Raw genomic sequence first — 27,057 nt, 5'->3', positions numbered from 1 at the left:
TTCCACGATGCAGAAATTATTGACTTTCGTTGCAGAGAAATTCCGAGAAACTCGACGCTGAATTTCCCAGATTATATTATATCGCTATGTTATATTATAGCGGCATCGTAGCAGCGAATTCTCGGCACAGCATAAATTTCATCGGCTCATCGTGTTTACGATTACATAATAGATCTATGCGATCTATATAATTTCTATATCCAAACTTGACGTTCGACATCAGAGGCATATTATCAAGTAACGCTACAATTGGCTGATTACCTTGTCAACGGTATCGGTGACCAAACAGGACCATCCAGGCGACAATAACGCATTATCGTAACGAAGACAAGCGTGTTCGCGTGAGGTTCCTTCGTTTCATAAAATCTGATCGGCATCGATAGCCCCTTCGTGTCGCGGACGCATCCCAACGACAGCGAGTGCTTTCACTTTCTGTCAGGCTGATGCGTTCAGATACAGATCGCGGTCTGTTGACATCCATTGATCATGACATGAATAATGAATGGATACACAGTCTGAATAATGCATGCATCAACGCTCAACAACATCCACTCGGTGTCGGTGTATAACCGGTCGCCGATATACCCGGAAACGTTAACGAACGCATTGACGAATCGTTCGCTCTTAGCGGATTCGTCTTCTTCTCATTCCGCGTCTTTTGTTCGGTTTATACCATTTTTCGTATGCCTCGGAGTCAAATTTACATCACTCGTTGAATTATTCGTTTTGCTTGTTACGGACGATCGGATTTGAAGAATATTTCTTAGTTCATTTGGCCCGGCTTCGAGCAGTTGGAGCGTCGATGAAGTTCGACGACTAGAAATTAAAATCGAACAAGCGCGTACGCGCGATAATGGTTTCGCAAAAAGCGATAAAACGACAGAGACGTTTCGCGTTTCGGCTCTGTCATCGTTTGGCGAGTAATAAACATTAGCTTGTTCCGTAATATAGGAGGTCGTGAGGAGGGTATGAGTAGAGACACGGGTCGACAAGGTACCTCGGCTACGCTAGATAGTTATAGCTATTTGCGGTCCATCGAAGACATAATTAGTTTTCCTCGGTAGCCTTGGTCGACCGAAGCTGATAGACAGTTTTCGGGAGAATCGACCGACCGATGGAAACACCATTTAGTTAAGAAGTGCCTTCGTTTGCGTGGAACGCTATTTATTTTGCGGCTCTGTCGAGTTTTGCGGGATCGCGTTACGACCGCCAAGTATGAAATTTGATGGAATAAAGTACGTCGATTATCGAGCTTCCTAAGAATCTCGTATTTCAAACTTGAAATCAATGCGTACGAATATAGAAAAACTAAAATTCCAGTAAAACAGCGTAGTAATAAAATATTTTATTTGGAATTTACCATCTAGAATTCGCGTTCGCGAGCGACGCTAAAAAAAAATTGTTAACTGGAATCTGTGAAATTTCTGACGAGCAAAGTAATTTTATTTTTTTTGTTTTTGTGTTTTTATTATTTATATTATAGACAACGCAACAGCGAGATGACGATACTATCCTTTGTCGTTACAGGGTCGGTGAACGAGGCTGGTGTTTTCACCCTTCGTGGCAGGCAGGAGGGAGGACGGCGTGCTAGAAGAACCACGACGAGCACCACCAGTACAACGGCGTCCAGCTCGACGTTGATTTCTCTGTCGGACGAGGTGGCGCAGCCCGCGGCCCTTTTAGCCCCCGAAGAGGACTTATGGTCTACCAGTTCTTCCGCTACGACCGATGTTCCAGTCTCCTTAGATACAGCTGCCGCTCCGTCAAAGCCACCCTTGGAACTGGTGGTGAAACCTCACAGCAAGGTCATATTGCCATGCGAGCTAGAGAATTACTCGAGGCTGCTATTGCCCGGGGTCAGGTAATTTAACCTTCTTCATCGACGAATGAAACGCGCACGAGCGACTATCACGAGATTCGTCCTTTTTCTCTGTTACGTACCTCCGTCTAAAGATAAATTTATATCGTAGAAAATGTGGCTTGGTTTATTCGCTTCTTCCCCGAGAAGGATTTCTTTCTCCTCGTTCAAGAGAAAGTGATTTATTTGGCGTGAAAATAGCTGCTTTAGTCGGATGGATAGTGTGTTCATTTGAAATTTATCGCGTTCGCGTTTGAAAAAGAAGCTGTTTAAACTGGGCATCGCTGTTTAGCAAACTAAAATTTGATAATTAAAATTCCATTGTAAAAAAGATACTGTTAGAAGACGAGCAAGGCTTTGCTAGAACGATTTTCTTGAAAAATAGCTGTTCGAAACGTAGAAATAATTCCACTGCAGACGTATCTAGCACGGTTATTAACCAGATAGATGATGACATTCTGTCAGTTTTGATCGATAACTCGGAAACACGTCGGAAAGACCAATATTTTCTAAAAAAAAAAAAAAAAAAAAAACAACGTTCAATTCGTCTTAAAAGTAACTGGGGACGCAACGAAACAGATTCGTCGTAATTGCTGACACAGTTCTGCACGCGTAGCTGTTTCCCCGCAAATGGGAAGATTCGATTTAAAGTAGCGAGAGCAAGTAGTCGAAGTCGATATCGTCGCAGCAACGAATTCGCACGGTATTGTCGTTGCGAATTAATTCTCTAATTGGTACGAATTGTCTTGTTAGGAGCTACAGAATACGACCAGCGAGATGGCTGCACGAGGGAAGTCCGGTAGATATGATTACAATCAACACGAGAACGGAAATGAGTGGAACTGGACATAGATATATCGGTGACTCTATCACGGAGGCGTTGCATATAGACAACGTTAGATTAGAAGACGACGGTATATGGGGTTGCACGCTGGAGGACGATCAGGGGAAGATACTTTCCGGCAGACCTGTGAAGCTCGTCGTCCTCGGTAAGTTACGATTATGAATATTGAACACGATAGTTATATCTAGTTAATAGTATTAGCAAATATTGACGAAACGGTACTGCCGTATAACGAGCGAGTAGCTAGAAATTAATTATCGAGGATTAAGGTCAATGCTGTTTGTCGATTCTCTTTATTAGGAAATTTTTATATTCGCGCATTGTGCTTCTCCTGCTATAGGAGAAAAATTATTTCCAACAGTCGTAACGAGCTTTCAGCGAGTTATCAAGATTATTACAATTAAAAGAGAACGTCAGAAAGTAATACAAAAAGAAAAAAATAAGAAAGTCCTGGGAAAGAAAGGAAAAATGGTCGACAGAAATATCGATCGAACTGAGAAACAGACCGAGAACGATATCGCGTGTCGGGCAAAAGCTTTCGACGAGTTACAACGTATCACAAATCATTTTACCGATTCGTCGTCCGTAATCGACTCCAGAGAAAGCAGATTACCAGATCTCCTTTCAGAGAACCACCATTCCCGTGTCAAATTATTTCTTAGTCTCTACAAAATGCTACTCCGAGTCCCAGAAATGTAAAGATTTTATGCATATTAAATCAAGTCGCTCGGACCACGGTTGCATCCTCGCGCCGCATGAATATGCATCTGTCGTAAACGTTCCTCCCCTTCTTTCTCTTCCTCTCGTTCCTGCTATTCTTTTTAATTTGCTCTTTTTTCTGCTTGACGGACGCATCGGTCGCGTTCGTCTCCGCGGCAAAACGTACATACACGCGACGAAACAATGGTATGCACGGGACGAAACAATCGTTGCAAGCGGCGTCGCCGACTGCCGCGCGACACGCTTCAACCCTCTGCGCCGACCCGCTCGAATCACGTTTCAAATGAACCAGCCGCCACGCGGCCGTCTACGCCACCCTCCTGCGGACCACTTTTGTTTTTAATATCTCGCCCGTTGCTCGCGCGAAGTACAGCCCTTCCTTTATTTCCAGCTAGCCGCTAGACGTGTCCTGGCCAACCCCGGAGCTGCTCTTTTCAGTCTGACCGTCGCGCTTCTCGCCTCGTTTATTTGTCATCCGCGCAACCCCTCGCGGCGATGTTTAATTTCGCGCGCTAGTCTGCTTGAGTTCCGAACCAGCCGACTTGTCAACGATTTCCTAGCAAGACTTTACGCAACGTACCGGGGTTTATGGCTTATTAGACAACCCGAGCTCCTTCATTGAGCTGGAACAATTTTTCTTACACTTTATGGAAAATTTTTGCGCCATTTAACCGAACTAGTCGCTTTAGAAATCCGGATCTGGTAATCGTGGTGAGTGGAAAGATTCGCTATTTTCGTACTAAAATAATTGACCGAATACCGAATTATAGCGAATGACAAATCAACGTTTGGACGATGAATACGTACAAGAACCAATTCCCAAGAGTATAGAAACACGAATCTTAACTTATCAAAGAATAACAAATGTAGGATATGTGTAACATCAAAAAGTTCTGAAAGAACAGGGCTATGAAAGAATAGAAATTAATTGATATTCGACTAAAGATTCTATACACACAGATTTCACAGGAAGAAATTACGTACCATCGATAAAAACGATTAAACGTTTCAATTTCTTCATTACCCTTAACAAAACTGATGCGATAACATTAAGATTGTATTCGAAGGGCAATTTCCGAATATTGCGAGCTAGCAAACAAGCCTCGAACAAAGCATATCGAAATAGAAGCATATAACGTTCGATGAAAAGACGACCGATAATATGCTTGTAACGCGTTCGTCGAGTCATAATCATCGATTTCGTCGGTGTTGGTGAAATCCCAGCGACTCGTCGTAGCCGGGGGATGAAAGGAGGAGAAGAGATTGGAAGACGTTGCTTGGAAATGGTAACGTCGTTCTGCGTTTGATGGGAATAGATTTGCTTAGCGCCCTCGGGGTTGCCGTAAGCGAATTCGCGGCGAAGAAAAAGTTAAGAATAATGCACGTTTTATGCGGCTGCTCCGCCGAATTCTCTGTACTCGAGCCGACCAACAGACAGCGGAAGCGTCGCGGCGTTCCGCAAATCGAAATCCTCCTCTGCCCTTTATCGCTGATTTTCCACAACGAATTCGTTTAGCCGCGCTCGACAACACACTCTCCTTGTTTTTGCATTCTTCGTACCAGCGAAGTAGTCGAATCACGAGGAGACGAACGTCTAAGTTTCTCACCGAGAGAATCTCGCGTCTCGCTTTTCTTCGGCTCGGCCCCACGATCCCTCCTTTAGTTTCTCCACGCTCGTTGGACACCTGTGCTCGCTTCTCTTCCGCCGATGTTAGATTCTTCGACATTTTTCCCCCGCTGTTCGAGCCGAAATTCAATTTGCCGGCTTGTTCTTCAGCCAGGACAGTCGAGGCGAGGGAGGGCACGCGTGTACTACGGTTCTCGTGTTGCGGAGAACGTCTGATCGTGACAACAGGCAGACCATTGCCGCTTAACGGTACTTGTTCCAATCGCAATCGTTCGATCCCTTCGACTTTCCTTTTAACCTCGCCCTCGATCCGTCGTACTGCCTTTCTCCTCCTCGTCCCTCTTGCTCCCTCGTCTCTTCTCGTTTCCTTCCGTTCCATCCAGCAACCTCGGCCCATAAGGCTGACGAGACTGGTATAAGGTACAGAGAGAAATCTTGTTGTCCGACACGAATGTGCAGGCATTCCACTGTCCGACCAATATCGGGGCTTTCTCCTTTATCAGAGCAGACCGGGCAGATACGGCCTCGCTCGGTCCGCTGCGCCGCGTCGGTCCAACTCCATCGTCGAAACCACGCTAACGAAATTCGTGGCATTCCGCTTTCGTTCCGCCTCCAGCTGCTCCTACTCCTTCGCCGCGCTACGCCAACACTCGCGGCAATATCGTTTTTCTCTCTTCGTTTCCCTCTGTCCGGGTAACGTTCGACTTCCTAAGGTTTGCATGATAATGGCTCGATTCACGTGGACGTCAACGGAACCGCTCTTTATAAGTTTCGCCTCTCTTCCTCTTGCCGACCAACCTTTTTTCTCTTTCTTCTTCTTCCTCTTCTTCTTTATATTCTCTCCCGTTTCGAGAGTTTCTTTGTAGATTTTCGCGAGACGAGCTGACGACAATAAAACGCCGATGGAGTGGATGGTATTCCACGTACAAAGCTGGTATTATTTAAACTTTCGCAAAAGGATGTCGAGAAATCGGATCTGTGAGCCGGTTGCACGGTACGCTACCTAAGCCGCATGCCGACCGTATGAATTAGAAACTGCTTCTTTCACGGCGTACATCCTTCTTTATCTTTCAAGGAAATACAGTCTTGGTTTCCGACTGTTGCGCTGGGTCATAAGTCGTGAAAGCAAACACCGTTCTCTATCATTTGTTTATTCCCGTCTGTTTGTTCGATTTAGCGATTTAGCGATTCGCTACTAACGTCGATTTCGTTGGATGATAAACATCGTTAAAGAAAAAGGCACGTTAATATAGAGAAATAATTAACGGCATAAGATGGTCCTTCCTTCCCTGAGATTACCACGCACAAAGACACTTTCCGGTATTCTTCTTCCAATTCTAAATCGTATCACTACCAAAGGTCTTTTCATCCAGGCTACATCGTCATCGTCGATAAAAAAAAAAAAAAAAAAAAAAGAGAGGGTAAAAAGAATCACGATCGCATAAATGCCTATCGAACGAGGAAGAGCGAAAATCTGCTCGGGAATCTGCTTGTGGGAATTAATTAAACGCGTACCGCGATGTAATTTGCTAATCTCGTTATGCCACGTTCTTTGTCTCGCCGTTTAGAACTTTATTAGCGGCAGTGGCTAAATAGTTGGCCCTTTCGTCGGGGAATCTAATTAGGCGACGACCGGCACTGTCTCGAGGCTGTCGTCGACGAATTTCGAAAGATAAAAGTATTGTTTCGGCCGTAAACCGAGCAGAGGAGGGCTTCTTTTTCGTTCCGTCGCTTGTTCCCGGTGCGTTGGGACAAAAGCTAAAGTTTGCACGGCGGGACGGGCCGCGAGGGTTGCTTCATTGTTTCCACCGTTGTCACCGCTCGAAAGCGGAAGCCGCGGAAGCGCGACGGAGGAACGAGACCGGTGTCACCGAGACGTTTACACGGTGTATTTATAACAGACTGAAAAGTATAGCAGTCAGATACGGAGAAGCAGTGCCGCGGATGGCAGTCGCTCATTGTGTCGTTGCGGCGAATTTTCGGAAGCCTCGGACCTCGCCATTGTTCCCCGGTTAATCGCGCGCTGTTAGCGTGATTGCGCTTTTCCTTGCAGAGTAGACGGATTTGCGAGGTAACCAAGAGAGGTTTGTTCTTTTGTGTGTTCGTTACACTCGTAGCATCAGATATTAAACAGGCGATGGAACGAAAAGATTCTACTTTGTTCGTCAGTTAATTCTACATTCTCTTTTCAGCCAGAGACCATCGACTTCCCCTGTACCATTTTGCTTCCACGGCGGCGTTTGCTTTCATCTGACATTCATCTTGCGAAGAAATGTTATCGATCCTCGCAAATATCGACAACTTGGTACAAAGTTTGCTAACTATAGATTTCGTTGTACGACGGCCGACTTGTACGTGCTTGTTCCACCGAATCGATCGATTATGTTTGAGCGATCATGTTCGTTGGTGTACATCTACAAAATTATCCTACTGTTTGTCCCTGTTTGTAACGTTTTTCCTACTATAATACATTCTGCATGGAGAGCAGCATCGCTAGCGGAATCTAAATCAATGATTCTTGTTGATTCGGACAGAAATAAATATGTCGACGTGAATTGTCAATTAAGGGATGAACATCGATGCTTGTACGGCCTGGTTTACCTTAATATATCGTCTTGTTCGCGGAGCCTTGCGCATACCTGTCCTGGGATCGTACACGCACTTAGACAATCGTCGTTCCGGACCAGTGGGACAAGGGCATTAATGCAGGTGGTGTAAATTAGCGCATCAAAGCCCAGTACTATACTACCACGTCGCCCAGTGATTATTGATGCGAGCCAACCATTGGCCACTAACTACCCATTGATTAGCTGAAGGTTTCCGCGTAATTAATGGAACATTCTCCAGCACCAATGGCCTCGCGATCGATCGCTTACAATTTCTGTCTTCGCCACGATTTTCCATATTTTACTTTTCTTTTCGTCCACGATAGCGTTAGGCCCAGTAAAATATTTTCTATTCCGCTTCGCGTCCTCGCGAATGACACGACCTGTATATCAAAGACACGGGTAGGCTTTTGGAGACTCAAAAAGTGAAATTTTGTTTTTTCGATTACTCAAATTTTAAGCGACACGTCTCAAATACAACGATCAAAGGCAACGGGATAAAAATTCCAAGCTTCGAAAGCAACTTTTCTTCGCTTGATCGCAAAGTCTGCGAATTCTTATCGCGAAGCAGACGACACATCGAACGATCTACGAACGTGTTCAAGATCTTTCTCGATCGGGAATGTTAAACGCAAAGCCAAAAACCGTCGATTACAAGCGATTTAAGTGCAAAATCGGGTTTGCAACGGCGAGGAGAAGCGAGGTTGGTGTTTCGCTTGGCCGGCGGCCGAAGTAATTTAATTTCATCGGCCGGTGATGACCGCAGGAGTCGCCAAACATCGAATACCCGTCGTATTTCCGGGCGGCGCTGTTTCGACGCGGTTAATCGCGGCCTCGACTATCGAAAATCGCGCGCGTACATTCGAAACCGACGGTCGATCGATCGTTCTTGGTTATTAGCCGATAGATTCTGTTTGTACGGCTTCTGCTCGCGCTACGATCTGACAAAAAACTCTATTTGACTATCACATTTGATCTGGAATACGGTTACAGCATCGCTTTACGACGAAGCGCTAGCACCCTCTGTTCGCTGGTAACTTGATTTCACGTTTACCACTAGAATTTCCAGTTTTGGGCGCTGACAGATCCTTTAGAAGCCTTGCGCCCAAGGCACGCACAGATGCAACAGCACTAGGTAATAATTTTCCGCTTAATTTCCCCACGTCGATGTGCCGTTTCTCCAATCAGCGGCTATCGTGTTTATCTGGCCGTACGATTCTGCCTGTTACTCGCTCGTCGTGCACTTTGAATTAATCGTTCGGATCAAATCGATCATTTGATTTCTATGCACATCTCGACGATACATCGTTATATAAATATAACCAGGTTATAAAAATTGCAAGGCAAAACTCGTTTATAGATCAAGGATCAACTTGAATCAGCGTAAACCAGATTACTCACCCACGTTCTATAGCTCTTACTTTACGTGCAATCGATATAATTATTACCAGACGTTCAACTACGTCTGAGATTTATACCGGACACATCTATCGACCAAGAAACTCTCGCGACTTCAATTTCCCGATATTACGTTTAATAATCCAGTTACGAGTGTTAGTTAATATCGTGTCTAGGGAATATCTCCAGTCTTTTGCCAGAAAAAAACACGGGACCCGTTAGAAGACGTTGTAATCTCGTCCATCGCGAAACCATCGCGAAAGAATTTAGCGCAAAGTTAATTATCTCCAACGAGGTTGTTTTTTCAAGCGAACCGCGCGACCATGCGTATTCAATTCTCGGTGGAAACAAGAAATTGCCGTTTTCAAGAGCCGTCTCTCCTCTACCTGTTACCATATCTCGTATATACAGCACTTTTCGAGTCGCTTCTCTTACACGGTCTCTCGATCCTGTCTCTGTTTCCTCGTCGACACACACCGCACCCCAGGTTTCCCCCGTGAGCGTGTGTTGCACGCCTACGAAGTCGAGTGGCGAGTCAATAACCTCGAGCTTCCGGTCGACGGTACACTTGAAGGGCTGTCGTTCGAACCGACAACTCTCCTCCGTTGCACGACGTTATCGTTCTCCGGGCATTTAACGCCGGTCAACGATACACGCTCGTCGGAGAAGCTGCGCGTTTCCGCTCGTCTGCGGCACTGATTGCCTTCCAAACCGACGGAACCGAACGTAAGTTGCAGTACAAGTATTTGCATGGACGAAGATTCTTTTTCGCCGGTGAATCGAATCTTTTTCTCTTTTAATTACGACGAACGATAATGCGATAAAAGTACTTTGGAAATATTCGATGTTTTCAACCCTTTCGCGACAGACATTAATTTCCAATTTGGTCGCGCGTAATATAAGAAGTACGTACTGTTCGACGTCCAATCTCTTCTTTTTAATATTTTTATAATTTACGTTTTCCGCGCCTTTTTCATCTTTAACCCATAGAGATATTTTAGATTTTATCCCTTTGGTATCGCATATTACGAAGAACGAGAACATCGCACGTGTCTTCTCTTTGTCATTCGACATTCGTGAAATATTTTCAGAGGAACGATAATGCAAACATAGCCAAACTAATCTGCAAATCGACCAGAGAATCGAAAGTGGCGATGCTATTGTCCGAAACAGTAGCTTTCATCGGCGAGGCGTTGCGTCGCGAAGATCGTCGATCGACTTTAATCTCCGTGACTGATATTGCACGCTAGTTAATTAACTGGTCTCACGGTGCAAATCCTTTAATGTAGCCTGGAAGCGCGATCAGACTGCCGATATACGGAGCATTGTTCTGTTTTCTGGTCCGTGAGGAACGCTATAATTAGTTGACTATCTCCGGTCAGTCGTTTCATTGCTTGTTCAGTTGCCGTGCAAACAGCGACGAAACAATCTCTGGTGTTCTACGCGATTTAATGACCAAGCCTGGCCGCAATTCCCGCGATTATAATCTACGCTGCGGCAGCCTGCCGCACAGCTCCATTTGGTCAAGATACATTTTGCACGAATCACCTGTATCCGTGCTGCTATCCTCGGAGAGAATAATTTTTCCGCACGTCCGTGTAAAGGAAATTCTGCTCGCTGAAGACGCGAGAGATTTCGACTTACTTTTCTTCTTTCGTTTAAGCAATATTTGACGATCTAGATTTGCGGCTGTCTAGCCTTTGAATTTTCCTGTTTCGCAGATTCCAGACTCTTTCTTAATTTCGAAACAGCTTCAACGTGTTTTATATTTTATACGTATAATATTACTCTGTGCGATATTCTCTGGAACCAAGAGAAAGTATCTCGAGGAAACAGACTTTATTCGTGTAAGGATTACGAATGGAAAGCGTCAAAGTAGAAAGTTAACAAAGCATTCAGTTAAAGCAGTTAACAAAGCTACTTAACCGGTATCCAGCGTCGCGATCGCAAATGCTCGAGTTCTCGGTAATTTGTGTTTCGACCATCGAAGCGAGCTCTGTATTTGCTACCGCGATTGTGAATTTCTTGCGAGAACGGGGAGATAGGGAACAACAGGAAACTCCATAACTCTATATTCCGTTCTCTCCATTCCGACATTCAATCACTACCGGGTTCAGAGTTCAAATTCCCAAAGACCCTAATCGAAAATTCGAACTTGCCTCGACCACCGACTAATAATACACTTGGAGCCCGGTTCGTATCCCACTAAATATCGAAGCGTGACTACATCGATTTTCTCCCATGCGTTTCACATCTACGAAACGCGTACGCTTCTGTCGCCGGAGAAGCAGACAAAAATATTCCTCTTCTTTCGGAAGCTGCTGCAACCTCTCGACGCCGCGTTTATGTTAATTAGAACGTAGTATTCCTGCGATGCATTCTGCTGGCCCGGTAAGTCGGTTCGTGTTCATAAAAGGGAATAGTGGTTTCGCGTTGCCACGTTCAATTTTAAAGAGGCGGGACAGACGCGGCGCTTAGAGCGCCAAATATCTGGCAGCACGAGCCACACCTACGACGGTAACCGGTTTTCTACGACGCTGATACCCGCCCACGGCGATGATGTCCGTTTTATACAGGCGATTTCGTATAACGAAGCGCGCCAATTTCCTCGTCTTCTCTCTTCTCGGATATCGCGCAACCTCGCTCCCCTCGCAAGAAAGTAGCGTCTGGCAATGAACTTTTTCGCCATAACGTGGCGGTCAAACGAGAGAGACTGACAAGCAACACAAGCGCGTGTACATAAATATATTCACGAATACAAAGAGCCTCGTGAAGAGTCGCCGTTAAGCGGGCAGCTAAATAGGGGCGAGGGTGAATAGGAAATGGGCTATGTAATGGGTGGTTCGTTGTCGAAAGTCATAAAACAGATTCGCCTAACGATAAGGTGTTCTCAACTAGGATCAAGGGGAGCAATCTTCGTCCAGGCGATCTTACATCGGATCGAGATCGCGTTTCTGTCAGATTACGCAAGCTGGACATTTGTCTCGACTTACGGTCAGCTGTACGTGTAATTTGGCAAGCTAATGGAAAAGGTAGATGCAGATATCCTTTACGTTCATTTTGGAACCGTGTCCAGGTATGCGAAAGTGTCAGACTATGTATCGTCGTAGTACCTGCATAAGAAATACGAAGGACAGTGAAACGATAGTGGAAAATATTGCCGTATATCTGCGTATTACCGGACGATGATCGAAGAAAAGATTCTATCGTTTCGATTAATTTAAATCGATTATCAACGATGAATTTCGCTTCATCGATTTGCCAGGCTGTTTAGACGTCCGATAAGGTAAATTCTTATCGAAATTCAGAGATCAACGAACATCGCGCTGACACGTGCATCAAATTCAAAGCCGTTTTCCCTCTGCGTAATTAAAATAATTAAACGAACATCAGAAAAATTCCAAGTTAGACTTCTTCTCTATGTCGTCGAATCTCTTTTACGTTAATCTCTTTTCCACGAATAGACAGACTACTAGACGTCAGAGCAATCGATCGTTCATTTCGCCCCGCTTCTCGCAGCAAATACCTAGCAACGATTCGCCAAGCTCGAAACTGTTTTAATTAACCGGCGATTTTTCCGCGGTTGTTCGATGATGGTTAATTAGATTCAACGTCGAATTAAGCTTCTCTGGGCAGATGATCGCCGGGCACAAAGGATCGGGAATTCAAGTTTCTCGGGCAAAATGAAATCCAATTACGCGAGAGCCCGTAAATAAAGTGCACACGACCGGTTCTCGGTCCCGTTCATAACTTTTAATCAGAACTTTGCTCAACGGAGGGCTATTTTTCCGGCGAACCGCTAAGTTTCCGCTTGGGCCACGAGCGTGCGGTTTTCATCGAACACGGCTAATGAATTTTCCGAAAATTCGCCCTGCTTCGACGTTGTCGCGAATTCGATTTCTGTCGAGCGTTCTTCATCGTCGAGCAGAAGAGGATCGTAAGAATCGACGAGATAAGAGAGAAGAGAAGCCCCGTGAATTTTGCTTTCAGTTCACCTGCCGATAGCGCGCTCGATCATCCCTCCTCGACACGCCGACAAAATACGAAACGAACACGTAGTTTTTCCCAGCCGTTTCGATTCCACGGCCAAGTTATTACGTCGACGCCGGCGAGTTTCGCCTCGCCATTCACGTATCCCATTTCGTTGCGGAAGTTGCAGTCGGTTTTCATTCAGACGGCGTTATTCTTCTGACCGATTTGCTGTTTATAACCCAGCGTTGATCTACGCCGGCGAACTCTCATGCGACTGAAAAGCGTGCCGGAGATTTTCAAAATCGATGGCACGGAACAGACGTTCTCGCGTGACGTGACTTCGTAAATTCTGCTATGCGAAATTAAACAACTGCACTCGTTAGCATTGAAATTTAATCATACAACTTTCCTAACTTTCTACAATAATAACGTGAAATAATACTATCTCTTTGAACGATGTTAAAAACTTCCAATTTACCAGGAAGCAAATGCACGAGAGCAGAATTTTGCGTTATAAAATTACGGTAACTCGATCCTCTTCTACGCGGGATTTCGAAATATTCAAAAATTCGAACCGTCTCCGTTTTTAAAATCTGTATCAAACACGTAAAACGATTTTAACGTTAATCTAAGAATTTCATCCGCATTATAAACTCAATTCCCCGGCCGAATACCGCGAATACTTTCGCACGGGTAATTCTAGTTCGGCAATGCGTGCGCGTGTATCATTTTGCAATTGTAACTCGAGCCACGTAACGTGGACGCGAAGCCATCCAATCGGCGGTGTGGTAAATCACGTTTCACCGGAGACCGCCGAATCAATTGACCAGGAAATTGGAAGCAAGTAAATAATATTACTGGATAATGGAAGCGTCGCTGTCCCTTTCCACCGGTACACGACGGTGTTAATTTTCAAGCCTGCCGACGTAGACGTCACCTTCCGTTCGAAAGGAGACACCGAACATGGGATTATGATATAAATCACGAGCTCCTTTTTCGTCTCTTTTTCGATCCGCTTCCCGGACGCACGATTCCGCTGGACCAGAGAGGTCGATCGTCGATTTTTCTTCGACAGTGGCGCGGCGCTTCATCAATAAGATCGCTCCCAAAGAGATGCATCAGCGGCGAACGAATAGACGGAGAGTGATAAATATAGCTGCTGTCTCGAACCAGGCGACGCGTGATATGAAGCCTTGAAAAATTGACACCAGCAAGCAGATCTATAACGAGTGATTCGCGAACCGTCGAGTTTCTTGTCTCCCTTTCTTTTTTTTCTCTCTCTCTCTCTCTCTCTTTCTCTTTCTCTCACCTTTTCGCGTATTCTAGGCGAAGCGGTTGTTGTCGCAGAGGATGAACGCGGAGGTGCGTCGATACAGATCGTAAAAAGGAAAATGCTTAGCTTCGCGTCTGGTCGATGGTCCGGTCGGGCGACTTATTTTTAATGCAGGATTTTGCGCATGATAGAAACAGAACGAATGTCGTTTCAGCTTTTGTGTATAACTTTTGATCGAATCGGTGCCTGTGTTTGTCATTAACACTTTACTGATCGCTAGCGGTTCGACAGCATACGCACGTCCGACCGGCAGCTCAGGCTCAGATTCTCCCTGGCGCCGGCTCTGTTTCGGTTTAGACTCTCCGATAGCGTTCTTTTCGTTCATCGCGAACGGTATGTTTTTCAAATTGGTATAAAACTGTGGGAGCTTGCGAAGCAACGCAACTGACGCAACTGAGCGAGGTACCTTAGTACTAAATAGCAAATTACTGCTCAAATAACGAGAAAGATTGTCGGAGACAAAAAGTCGATTAATCGGCTATCGGTCGATAAAGTGTTAAGAATTACTCGAATACGAAAAATGTACACGCGTACGATTTCGTCTTTATTGTTTCTGAAGCTTTCGCGGATAGCGGATTCATATAAATATAGCTTACTTTCTTGGAATTTTTTTATCCATTAATTACTCTTACCGATTACTCTAATATCGATTATTTTCTATTATTGGTTTGCCTTTATCACTGCCCGCTGTCAATTTTATTGCACGTCTATCGGTTACTTTCCTAGTAAGCAACTGTTCTTTCTCTTCTCGCGATCAGAGCTTTCCGTAAACGGAACACGGTATCGATTCTTGCTCTCGTTTTTCACGCAATTAAAAACAATCACAAACGATATGCCTCGTTACTTGGTCGATTCGAGGCAGGTTTGATCGCATTCGAGAGAGAGTCGGCAGCCCCCGATTCGCATTCAAAGCTACGATTTCCGCTTTCTTGCCGTTTCCTTCGCGTACTTCACGGTCTCGCGCTCGTTTTATCGCGTGTACGTGAGAGATTAGCGGATTAGCCGTGTGCAATGCATGGCTGATCAAAGTTTACGGCTGAATCGTTGAATGCAAGCAGTCCTGCGTTCCCGCGGGGGGAAACTTCATCTATACTTCACCCGAGGGTACTCGCGCAATAACCGTGTCTTTTGCAACGGACTGCAAATCACCGTTGTTTGATACCGTGCAACGCGCCGCGCTCGCTTTGTCCACGGTTCTTCCTTCGTTTTCTTCTTTCTTTCCTTTTCTCTCTTCGCGTTCGAGCCGTTGACACTTGGAGTTGTATCAAACCGAGCTCTCGTAGTGTGATTCTTTGATAGAGCGTGCATACAATACCAAACACGCTTCACGGAGTATAATTAATCAAAGGAGATACGCGACATCGGAAAAAGAGATTTTTACCAAGAAAATAGAGAGTAATACTTTTGTTGTTGGGGTGGTAGAATTTTTGCCGAGACGGACAAAAGAGTCCTCGAACTGAAACGATAGACGAGCAGAAGAAAGATACTTAGTCCGATGTCTAGAGCGATAGAGTCGCGAGGCAAAGTGTTGGAGATTACGTGGCGAATGAAAGATGCCTGATCGCTCGAGATTTTGGCATGGTGGACAGTCGTGACCGATGCATTTTTCCAAGAGATTATATTGGGAAGCTCGTCGGAATGCTCGATCGACGTTTCACATCGGTATATTTCACACGCTTCCATTTTACGCAACGTTTTCCAACGCAAACGTTTTCTCTCTCGATAAACTGGTAAATGCAAGATCAAACTGTAACAACGTGCGTTCGAATTGATCGATCGTTGCCATAACAGGTTGAGAATCACGAAAGATATTTCAAAGTAACTATTAAAGCAATGGAAATCAAAGTGTAACCGCCGCAAAAAGACCTCGGGTCATTAACATTGAACGCTCCCAGAAGGGCAAGCGTGTTGTTCGTCCATGTCGAGACTCGCATCAGCCAGCGGTTTGAGAAACTTCAAAGAAAACAGGTATTCTTGAAGAACCGCAAGCAGGTCCCTTTGAGCCGGCAGTTCTCCCAGAGGCGGTGGATACAAAGAAAGCAATAATTCTTGGAGGATCGGTTAGTATCGCGGCGAGGAAACACGGCAAAGTACGCGTCTCACGTATTTGGCACGGGGGATAAACTCGGACCGTTGGCTGGCAGCGAGGCGCGGCGCAGCGAGTCGAGAGTGCTAAAGGAAAACCATTTCACGCCCGACTACCCTTTTCTCTCTCTCTCTCTTGCTCAGAGAGAATAGTCGATCGTTTCGCGTCTCGTTAGCATCTCATCCATCGCTGGTGTCTGGCTGCCTTACCTGACTGCCTGTTTGCTCGTCGAGCCGGTTGCCAGTCGCCCTCGCTGCAGGCTGAAATTTCGCTGTGTTGTTGCTTCCTCGTCCCATCCTCTTCTTTTTCCAATCCTTCGTCCCCTCCTTCTTCTTTGATCTCACCCCTTATCCGTGCCGATCCGTCCAGGAATCCGAGATTTTCCGTACGAGATACGCGATGCTGCGCGTCTCTTGCACGAGCACAGCTGGCTGTCTGTGAAAAGCGGAAAAAGACGAGCGTGTTCACGCCGTACGCGGCCTCCGGTATTCGAGAACCATCGGCACCATCTATCCCACTTTCGTATGCGAATTCCAGCCGCGTCAGCGGTCTGGCAACTGAATAAGTCATCTCGCGTCGATATACTCGCTCGCTACCAGTTTGCATTCGCGAGACGACTATGCGCGAGTTGGCCGCGACACCTTCCAAGTTACGTTGGATCGTTGCGCGAGTTTTCCGAGAGTTTACTTTACGGTGCTGCGGTTGCGGTACGGTTGCAGTTCGTTTAATCAGGACGATACAGGGTCTCCCAGCTTGGGGTGGATCGGCCCGTGATTCACCCTCGTGGATTAATTCTCGAAACGCCAAGGAATTTATCGCTCGCCGGTGGTCCAACGCGGCAATTGCAAGATTTAAGGCACCGATCGAACGAGCAAAAGTTGGAATTCGTTTTGGCGCGCGTTAATTCGCCTCGGTCTCGAGATAATTTAATGCTCGCTGAAATGGGTAAGGGTGGTTTCCCAGCAGGTGCGTAGACTTTATAACGTGGCCATTCAAAGGCGTGCAATTTATCCTCCGGTCCGCGTCGAAAATCTCCGCTTTATAAAAAGTAACGTTTCTTACGGCGCTCCGTCCTTCGAGAATATTTGCATTTTAGAGGAACCCTCGCCTTAGCGTTCGTACAGACGCCTAGGAAATTTAAGACTGTTTGGATAAACATCGAGGCAAACCCCGCGCCACGGTTCATCGTAATTCGCGGTATTCGCGTTGAAATATCGTCGGGAGATCGAACTCTTTGACGAGCAGGTTTCCTCCAGGTAATTGATGATATTTGAATTTAAACGACTCTGAGGAAAACGCTTGTCTCGCGGGAGTTGTTCTACTTTCTGTTATCGTTGCAACTATTTCGAGAAATTTGTATATCTTGCGTAAAACCAGAATTTACAAGCCTCTTTTAACGTGTTTCCTCCCATATCGATGCATTCTGTTATCAGCATCGCCGAGTAAACGTTGACCTACTCTACCTTGCCAGTTGTCTGTTCGCGCATTTACTTATTCTGCTTACTTCTAATCAGGAATTCCATTAACTCCCTCTGTTTAAATTGTTCCGTGCATTAACATACACCAACAGTGGAACGCTCTATATGCTCTCGAAGAATAAACGAATCATAGTTGACGTTTGAAGAATCATAGATGGTGCTCGTATAACCGAACGGACAACGTACAACACCATTGGATCTAATTTACGGCAGATTATATTGCTGTCGTAACGCTTACGTACCCTTCGTTTTCACCCGAACGAGTGGATACTTTCATAATTAAAAGCACTTCATTGCAGCATGCAAAGCGCGAACAGAAATTGCTGGAGACGCGTGACCGTACGCGACCCTGCTCGAATTTTAAAGTATATGCGCGTTCGTAAAACGAAGCCGTTTATTTCGCAGAGTGTCGGCTGGAAAAACTACTTTAGCGTTTAAACACTTTCTTTCGCAACATTTCCGCGCATATAAATTCGAATTTTTCAACTTTGCCACTTCTTTATCCCCGAATACGTACGGTAATTTGAAAAAACCGTCCAAAATCCGCGCGCGAAACTGTTTCACGGACACCTACTTTCCTTTTCCGAGTCCTTGTGTAATCTACACATTTGTATATGTTCAGTTAAAATTCTATAGATAGGAAACGCTAACAAAATTTACCTTTTCCACGTAAATTGGAATTACGTGTATCATATAAAGGTAGAAAGCAGATTGATATTCGACGCGTATACCGTGAATCTTTCAAAATATCGGAAGGCTAAACCATAAATATCACGTTTGCAACGTCGCGATAAATAGACGCAGTTATCGTACAGCGGTATTTAATCACAGCACGGTGAGAAACACCGCAATGATAGAGTAACGTATTAAGTAAAATAGGCTTAGAGTAGTCGGACCACCGGACGGTATAATAGACCGATCTATACACGAGAATATGAAAGTAGAATAGACTAGCGGCGCAGGCAACGTGTTGGAAGTGGAGTAGCTCGAGTATATGGGTAGGCACGCGGAAAGTAAAATAGGCTCGTGCACGGTCAGACATGTGGAAAGTAGAGCAGGTCAGTGTTTGGTTGGTAAGTAGCATAGATCGAAATAGAGTCGGGCGATGCCGTCGACCCGGTGTGTTGGTGAAGTGGTTTTGGCTATGTTGTCTGCGATTAAACATTTGTCTTCGTCAAACATCGACGATTCTGCTGCGCTATTAAGTAGAACGAAGATAAAGTACACAATTGAATTTTCTATACGACTGGGACCGGAAGTAGTACCGGTGCACGATATTATACATTCTGGCGATATTATTTCGATATCCATTCCGCGGTACGAGCAGTTTAGAATTATTGATATTTTAGTAGTTTCCGGACATGGAACTTTGTCAGGGTGAATCGCATCGGACATTATTTAAGCTGTTTATGCACTGGCGACTTGGAATTGCAGTTTAATACGTAATATCCCGTGGCTATATCCTTCGTGAAATATTGAATACAATAATGTCACTGTCGCAAGCTATGATAAATTGATTTTAAAGTCTTTGAAAGGGACGGCTATGCAAATGATTTCTGACAATAATAGCGTCACTCGCGACTGATCGTTCTTGCATCGTAATATCACGCGCTGTCTAACCAAGGCTCCTTCTTTCTCTTTCAATTTTTCTCTCGTGGATCGAACAACGCAATTTATACCATCTTTTCGTCAGCGCATTAAATTTCACGTACATCCCCGAGAGCAAATTCAGGAGTTTCACGAAATGCTTCATTTTTTAAGGCAGTTTAAACGTCGTTTCAAGATCCGCCGTTTTCTCTTTTCCCTCCCTTTTCGTTTCATCGTCCGAACGTCGCGGTCCGTGGCACGACGATCTTTACAATTTCAGAACGCTACGACGAATTACGCTCGACGCACCGTCGGAAAAAAAAATTATCGTCTCGTGCAGGTTTTCTTTCGAGCGTCCTCTCTCTTTTCAGTGTGCTGCGTGCACCTGTTGCGCCTTTGTTGCGCACCGTGAAACGCAACGAGGTATTCTTTTCGGTGGCGCTCAACACGACCAAACACCGAGCAATCGCATGCAAACACGACCCTAGCACGCTCGCCTCGCGCACCCACTCGTAGGTATTTCACAATTACCTGCCAACCGCGGCAATTGCCAACCAACATTCTACGTTTAATTTACCATCCTTCATAATACAGTGCTTTATTAATAGTGCGCTTTATCCTTTCCGTTTCCTAAATTCCGGTTGAAAATCTGTATCTCTGCTGTATAGCGCTCTTCTTGGTGAAAAGATGACGACAGAAAACAAATTTCGAACTTTTGTTATTTATCTCTGATCTACAATTCTCCTTTCAGCTGACGTCTTAAGAAGTTAAAACAAGATTTTCTATGAATTTTAGTTTTCGTAAAATGTTGCAGAATATAAACGAAGAAGGGAACATTTTATACTATTTTATTAAAGACAATTTCTTGTTATTTTAACATGTATGAAATTTTTAACAAAACTCGATATTTCAGCCTTAATTATCGACGAAATGTACGTTCGTTATTCATTTTTCCATAATATATCGAATGAAGCGTAATTACCAAATTATATTTGATTAGCCATACGTTCTAATACCAATGAAAAGAAAATCGAGGCGTACCAAAAATTTCCTCCATCCGTGTATATACATTTCCTTACAAGCTCCATGATATTTTCCCCAAACGAAAACAAATCTTTAATCCAAAGCATCGAAGATATTCCTCAAAGGAGCTGCGTCATCGAGAATCCGATATTTACTTTCTATTTCGTCTATCCACAAAACAAGCGCAAGCCGAACGGAAGGGAAAAAACTTAGGAGTCGATCCACGAAATCGATACGAATTCTCCTGCTCTCCTTTTGCGCTCCGACAGAAATCGATTTATACTTTCTCTGGGAATGCTACTTTTCTACTTGACTTGAATTTTGCGGTATTTGAAAACCGCGTTAACGTATGTTAATAAAAACGATTTCCTTTTCGTCGAGAAAATCGAAAGATGGTAAATTCTGGATGGAAGTCGAGAGAAACGATGGAGCATAGGCCGGCAAACGGAATAAGCGAACTTTCGTTCACGCGGTGTGCAGAGGGGAAGGTAAAAGGAGTACAGGCTAATCTTTCCGCGCCAGATACACCGACGAGCAGGGACGATGAAGTCGATCGAACGCGGTGATGCGTGCGGACTCGCGAACTTTTCCCACGAGCCGTCCTCGGGCAACGATTCAAAATCTTGCCTATTTATTGCTTGCCCGGAGCGAGCCGAATGATTATCGGAAAAGATGTCGAAGCCTGCGAAATTCCTGACCCGATTGGGTTGTCTGGACACGTCGTGTTCGTTGAACCATCGCGATCGATCCTCGCGATCGATCGTCTCGAATCGTTTCGCCGTGCTATCAAATTTCCCAACGAAACGGCGATATTCTTGTTTTCCTTTGCGCTTTGCTTCCAAGATATAGGGAAAGTCCATTGATTTCGTCTCGTGTGTAGCTTACGTAAATAGTCTGGGAGAGTTAGGGGAACGTTGTATAATTCTCCTTGCGTAGCGCGGAGCTCGTTTCAGATTAGACAGGGTGGTACGAGTCGATGTGTAATCGTACAAGTGGAATGGAGCCGTCTTTGAGCGGATATAGGAATCGTATCTCTGGTCGTGCAAGTAGTATTATAGAAATCGTCCCTTGCTATGTAAGCGATATACGAACCCTTCTGAATCAGATAAGTAGAACGGGGATGGTTCCTGATCAAGAAAATATCGTAAATCGCATACAGTACGAGCAAGTGGTATAGACGTTATATCGAGAGAACAGTAGTATGGGCTGATATATGATCCAACAAGTAGTTTAAGACGGTACGCGGTCAGGCAGTGACACGGGCGGTGACAGTGGTTGAACAAGAGTCGTAAAAAGCCATTCGCGTTCAAGCAAGTAAAGTAGGTCTAGTGTATATACCAGCTAATAGCGTCAATTACATTCTGAAGCTTATAAATTGCATTAGCGAATCTGTTTTTCTTGTCGTTTAATAAAATATCAACAAGTAACTAAGGCAATTTCTCGCAAAGTATAAAAAAAGTGATCTCATTGCCGCAATCTGATAAATCAGTAAACCGTGGACCGAAAAGAGCTGTTTAAAGAGAAAATTTTGGAAGTGTCTGCACTTAAGTAACGTAAATATTTTTCACGGATTAAAAGACTCGCAAACATACGTCCTCTCCTTGAGAGCGGTGACTGGATCTGAATATTTAACGCTTCCTCAGAGTTTCGCTGTCAGCAACTCTGTAACATCCTCGGCGAGTCTATCCTCTGTAGACGATTTTTAAAAAACCGCTCAACTATAATTAACCGAGTCGACGAATTTTTAGTAGGCGCCATAAATACAGTTTCCGGAGTTGAATCCGGGCGAGATTTCTTTCTCACAGGCTTTCGAATTTTAACAAAATAACGTTAAAGTTTGCTCAAGTTGAAGTTCCAGACAGACATTACCGGCTTCACGAGCGTCAAGTTTCCTTAATGAATGACAATGAATCTTTTCAGGCAATGATGGCCCGCGATAGCGAAAGCTAAACGACACGTGGCGCAATAAACGCGAACGACACCCGATTCATACACGAACGTTACGAGCATCCCGTTAATGAAAGTCGCACCGGATAATCGCAGTGAAAGACGCGACATCGCGCGAGAACAATTTCTTGCCGGTCGGATGGAGCAGAGTCGCGGCAAGAGAAGCGTCGCTTGATTAAATTCAGAAAAAGTTGACGATCTTTAAGCGCGCCGCTAAGTGAATCCCGTGATCCCTTGCACAGTTTAAACTTTCAATTTTGTAAAGATTATTTCGATGACGAAGCGGTATCGCACGTTGTACAGGAATATTCGCGTAATATCTGTCGAGGTGAATCTCAGTCAAGTATCTATCTATGTAGTCAAACGTCACTTTCAGTAGTTCCGTTGAGAAATTCGTCAGACCTCCTGTGCTTTGCGTTATCACGAGAAACTACCGATGAAGTATACTTCATTGTAATTCAATACGAACTTCTCCAGTGATATCTTGTTATTGCAGTCCTCTTGTATTATAATTACGTTCCCCTACTACCGTCGAGTAAAATAATTCGTTCTTTACTTTTACATTATCGATGTGTCTGCAAATTTCCAGATTCTCATTGAGATTCGCTACTTTAAAAAAAAATGTTATTTCGTCTCGCTTTTTCCCCGTAACTTTTGCTTAACACGATTATTAAATCCTATTTGCCTGTTATAAAAAAAATTCCTTCGGAAGCATTCGCTTCGCATAAAAATCAATGTTTCTTCGTCGCTTCGGCAACTTTTCTCTCCGCTTCTTTTTTCACCTTTCTTTTTATCCTCCTTCCTTCTCGCTCCTTAACTTCAACACAAGCGTTCCTTCTGATATTCGCGGAGAAATCGATCGTCGAAGGAGGTCGGTGCCGGCGATATTGTGAAATTTTACGAACCATAGATATCTGGGAAATTCCTGGTTCGGCCAGACGTGGCACCATATGTGCGAAACGCAGCTCGGTTCCGTTCGAAATTGTTTTTAGCGTTATGTTTCTGTATTAACGCGGCCGGCACGCTTTCTTCCCGGCTTAAACGCGCACCCTTGCACCTATTATTGGCCTGGAATTTTGGGGGGGAACGGCACTTTCTCTGCAGACACCTGGCCAATTACGTATATACAGAGTTAACTATCCGATATGAAACATTTCAAGAATATCTTCAACATATAAGAATTAAATAATTTATCTATAATAAACGCGAGTGCAGCGAGACGAGCCTGTACAGGCTGCTATTGTTCTCATATCGCAATATGACGATATGACACAACGAGTGTCCTGCGGCTATTATTTTACTTCAAGAATGAACATTTTTTTATTATCGCAGTTCGTGCGATCCTCCTAACTGTTAATAATTTTATTTCGATTAAAACGAATCTCGCTAAAGTGCATTCATTTACTTTCGCTTGAACTTTGAATCCGATTTGAAATCTAAAATAATTCGCTCCTATAAATGCATTTCTCGCGAATTCACCGCAAATAATTCGTCGGCAATAATCTACTGGGTCGTCCGTTCTCACAGCAGCTACTTCTTCGCCGACAGTGGGAATTACGGACACGTTTCACGATTGTTTAAAATATTGCATAATCGGCGAGGCAATCTTCGAAATCGGACACCTTTCGCGGTCAATTGAATTCAGAAAACAGAAGGGTAATCGAGAAGCTTCTATCGCCTTTTCAACTCCGCCTCTCCAACCGTATGATCGTCGACGATTCAGGTGTTTTATAAGCTTCGCGTCTGCATGTTTGCCAATGAAATTCCACGGAGATAGAAATCAAATATGAATCGTTATCCATGTGAAACGGTAATGGAAACGCGCGTTGGATGCAAGGGTTCCGAGTGTATAATATAATTCGATTCGCGTTGCGATTAAATCCCTTTTGATCGAGAGAGGTGGTCTTTCCTTTTCTCTCGGAGAGTTGGGAACACGCGATGCCACGGCGCGCCGCTAGGTAAACCGGTATTAATTCAGTGACCTGGATAGACGGGGCAAGCCTTCTGTTAGTCGCCGGCCAAACCACTTTATTTCCACTTTATTACGTTAAAAATTCGCGATGCGTTTGCTTCGAGCCGAACGAAGGATCGAACCGTCTCTCTTGGGCCAATTCGAGTTAACGAGCAAAAAGTACACCGTGCTGCGTTCGTTAATATCACTTCTCCGCAATACTCTGTACGATTCTCATATGCGTTTTCCAGCAGATTTTTCCGCGCTACCGCGTAGAAAACAGAATACCATTTTTTTCTTTTCTCCCATCAGACGCAAAATGTGATTCGATCGATTCGATTTCATTCGATTTCCGAATCGTTCGTTCGTCTTTCCGATGATTGTCCAACGAGTATTTGGAACAAGATGCACGGTTTTCATGCAAAAGCGAAAAACTGTCTTATTCTGAGTGGGTTGTTCGATGGACTTGATAACTCAAAAGTCGGCAAGAATATTCTTTCATCGGACATCTTTTTGAAGAAAGCGGGCTTCGAAGGAAAATTTATCGCTGTTTCTTCGTACAGCTTTTACCGAATGGCAATTAATGATAAAGGAAATAGAGACGAGCGGAAATTCGGATAGATCGTTAGGCAGAGATAAACATTCACAAAGCTGAAAAGTAACGTTCGAAAGGCCGGCAAAAATTAGGAAAAAGGGGAATAAATCACGGAGTATACTGGGCCAATTTCTCACGAGCTAACTATAATTCGTTGCGTTGACGGTGCACCCACGTAGTCGAATATTACCGACAAAACGACTCTGATTAGCGAAACGTAAGCGTTGTACGGAAGATGGGATATCGAGTAGTTATAATGAAATTAAAAAGCGATCGAGATTCCAAAAGTTTGGTTAAGAATGGCGAGATGTTGGTTGAAAAGTTGGAGGAAGAAGCGTATGTTCACGGGGGAATATATTATATAACCAGCGTACCAAGGAACCCTCTTTTCCTTCCGAATCCTTTCCTCTCCTCGATTCGCGATCGCATTACACAGATCTGGAACCTTTCCAACGGAGCAAGTTCGTGATTTTTAGACTGAAAATTGAAGCGAAAAGTGTATGCAAAGTGTGTCTGGATTTTTCTCAGATTCCACCGTCCGCTTTCACATCTGACGATACGATCTTCCGGTTATAAGCCAGAGTCGATCCATCTTTTCACTTAGAGAACGCTGAATTAAGGAGGTCGTTTATTCATTCCGAAGGAGGAACCGAAAGGTCCCGTGTATTTCCCGCTTCCGTTCCGGAAACGAAGGAAATCGGACGATCGAGTAAAATTGGACGGCGAAAGAGCGAATCTCACGGTTAAAAGCAAATATATTCTATAAATATGCGTACAATCGATCGAAATCGTACAATCAATTGAATTTGAGATTTCTACAAATTCGTGATAATTCGATTCGACTTCGATTAAAGAAATCTCCTATATTTGAACTGTACGAATAATTATAGATGACAATATCTTTCCAAATCGATATTAAAATCGTAGGAAGTTTGATCAGATTTCGGTAGAAATCGTTAATAATAATCTCAACGTGACACGATCGAGGTTAATTTTCATCGTGGCCGATTCTATGGTTTTGCAAAATCGTTGGTGAAATAATAGAGACCTCGTTGCCGTTCGCGTTTGTCTGGCGATTTTATATTAATTTCACCACAGTATTTCAACGGGCATAGAGAACCGGTCCGATCGGATGCATCGCGAGACCGTAGCGTTTTCATGGAAAACGGGAGAATAAAATTTCAAACTACGCGTGCAGATTTATCGAGCGGACAGGCGCACCTTTTTCAGTTCGTCGAATGAAACGCAAAACTTCGATGCTTCCGCCCTCTTCCTCGCCCCTTTCCCGCTTCGTATCTACCATATATTCCCTGGCATCGCGAAAATTCCGATGAAATTGTGGATGGAGGACGCGAATGGGAAGCAGTAGCGGCAAGGATTCTTGCGCTGCCCCTGTCGTAGTTTTTGTTTCGCCCTGGATTCTCTTTTGAAGTGAACGGACCCGTGAATAATGAACCGCTTCTTCAGCCCCGATACATCCTATCGGAAAAATTGGAAAATATCTGACACAAAGTACGGTCGCTAAATGTTCACGTATCTTTTTTCCATTCTCATCTTTCTCTCTTTTCTCTCAAACCCTTTCGTGGAAAATATTTCATGTAATTTCACCCCTGTTTACCGGATGATTCGGTAACTCGATCGAGTCGAAGGACAGATTTTCTGATTATCTCCAACTCACCCCGTTTTATCGAATTTAATGCTTCGAGTTTAATGGCTTTTTCATTCGTATTTATATTAAAATTGAGAGACGAGTTCTCTGCGAATGACCGATTTTACTTCGATATGTTCTGTGAAAAAAATAGCAGTGTCAAAAAACGTTGCAAGGAAACGAGATACAAAGACTATAGATATTACGGTATAATGTACGAAACATTGCGTTGATATTTCCAGCGGACGCGTATTTTATTACGCGAAATCGGGACACGTGTCAGAGATCGCAATTTCGATGCAACGAAAAATCTGCGCGTCTTTTCCTTTCCATGATCCATTTCGTGGAGCGTTCCGTGCGGCAATTTTTGGCAAGATCGAGAGC

General features: G+C 44.4%; 2 protein-coding genes across 3 annotated transcripts in view; one reads left to right on the top strand and one right to left on the bottom strand.

Annotated features, from left to right (window-relative positions):
• LOC126869170 (B-cell receptor CD22) overlaps window positions 1-27,057 on the top strand; it is a 310,789-nt gene that overhangs the window by 151,810 nt on the left and 131,922 nt on the right. For both annotated transcript variants that reach the window (XM_050625369.1, XM_050625370.1), the window contains exons 4-5: window positions 1,528-1,861; window positions 2,612-2,847. In XM_050625369.1, coding sequence (XP_050481326.1) covers window positions 1,528-1,861; window positions 2,612-2,847 — 570 coding nt within the window. The remainder of the gene's footprint in view (window positions 1-1,527; window positions 1,862-2,611; window positions 2,848-27,057) is intronic.
• The window catches only part of LOC126869178 (28S ribosomal protein S17, mitochondrial), a 196,290-nt gene that overhangs the window by 162,925 nt on the left and 6,308 nt on the right, over window positions 1-27,057 (bottom strand). The window lies entirely within an intron of this gene.

Source organism: Bombus huntii, chromosome 9, assembly GCF_024542735.1.
Source record: "Bombus huntii isolate Logan2020A chromosome 9, iyBomHunt1.1, whole genome shotgun sequence".
NCBI classification, from domain to species: Eukaryota; Metazoa; Arthropoda; class Insecta; order Hymenoptera; family Apidae; genus Bombus; species Bombus huntii.
This window is presented reverse-complemented; position numbering and strand designations above follow the sequence as displayed.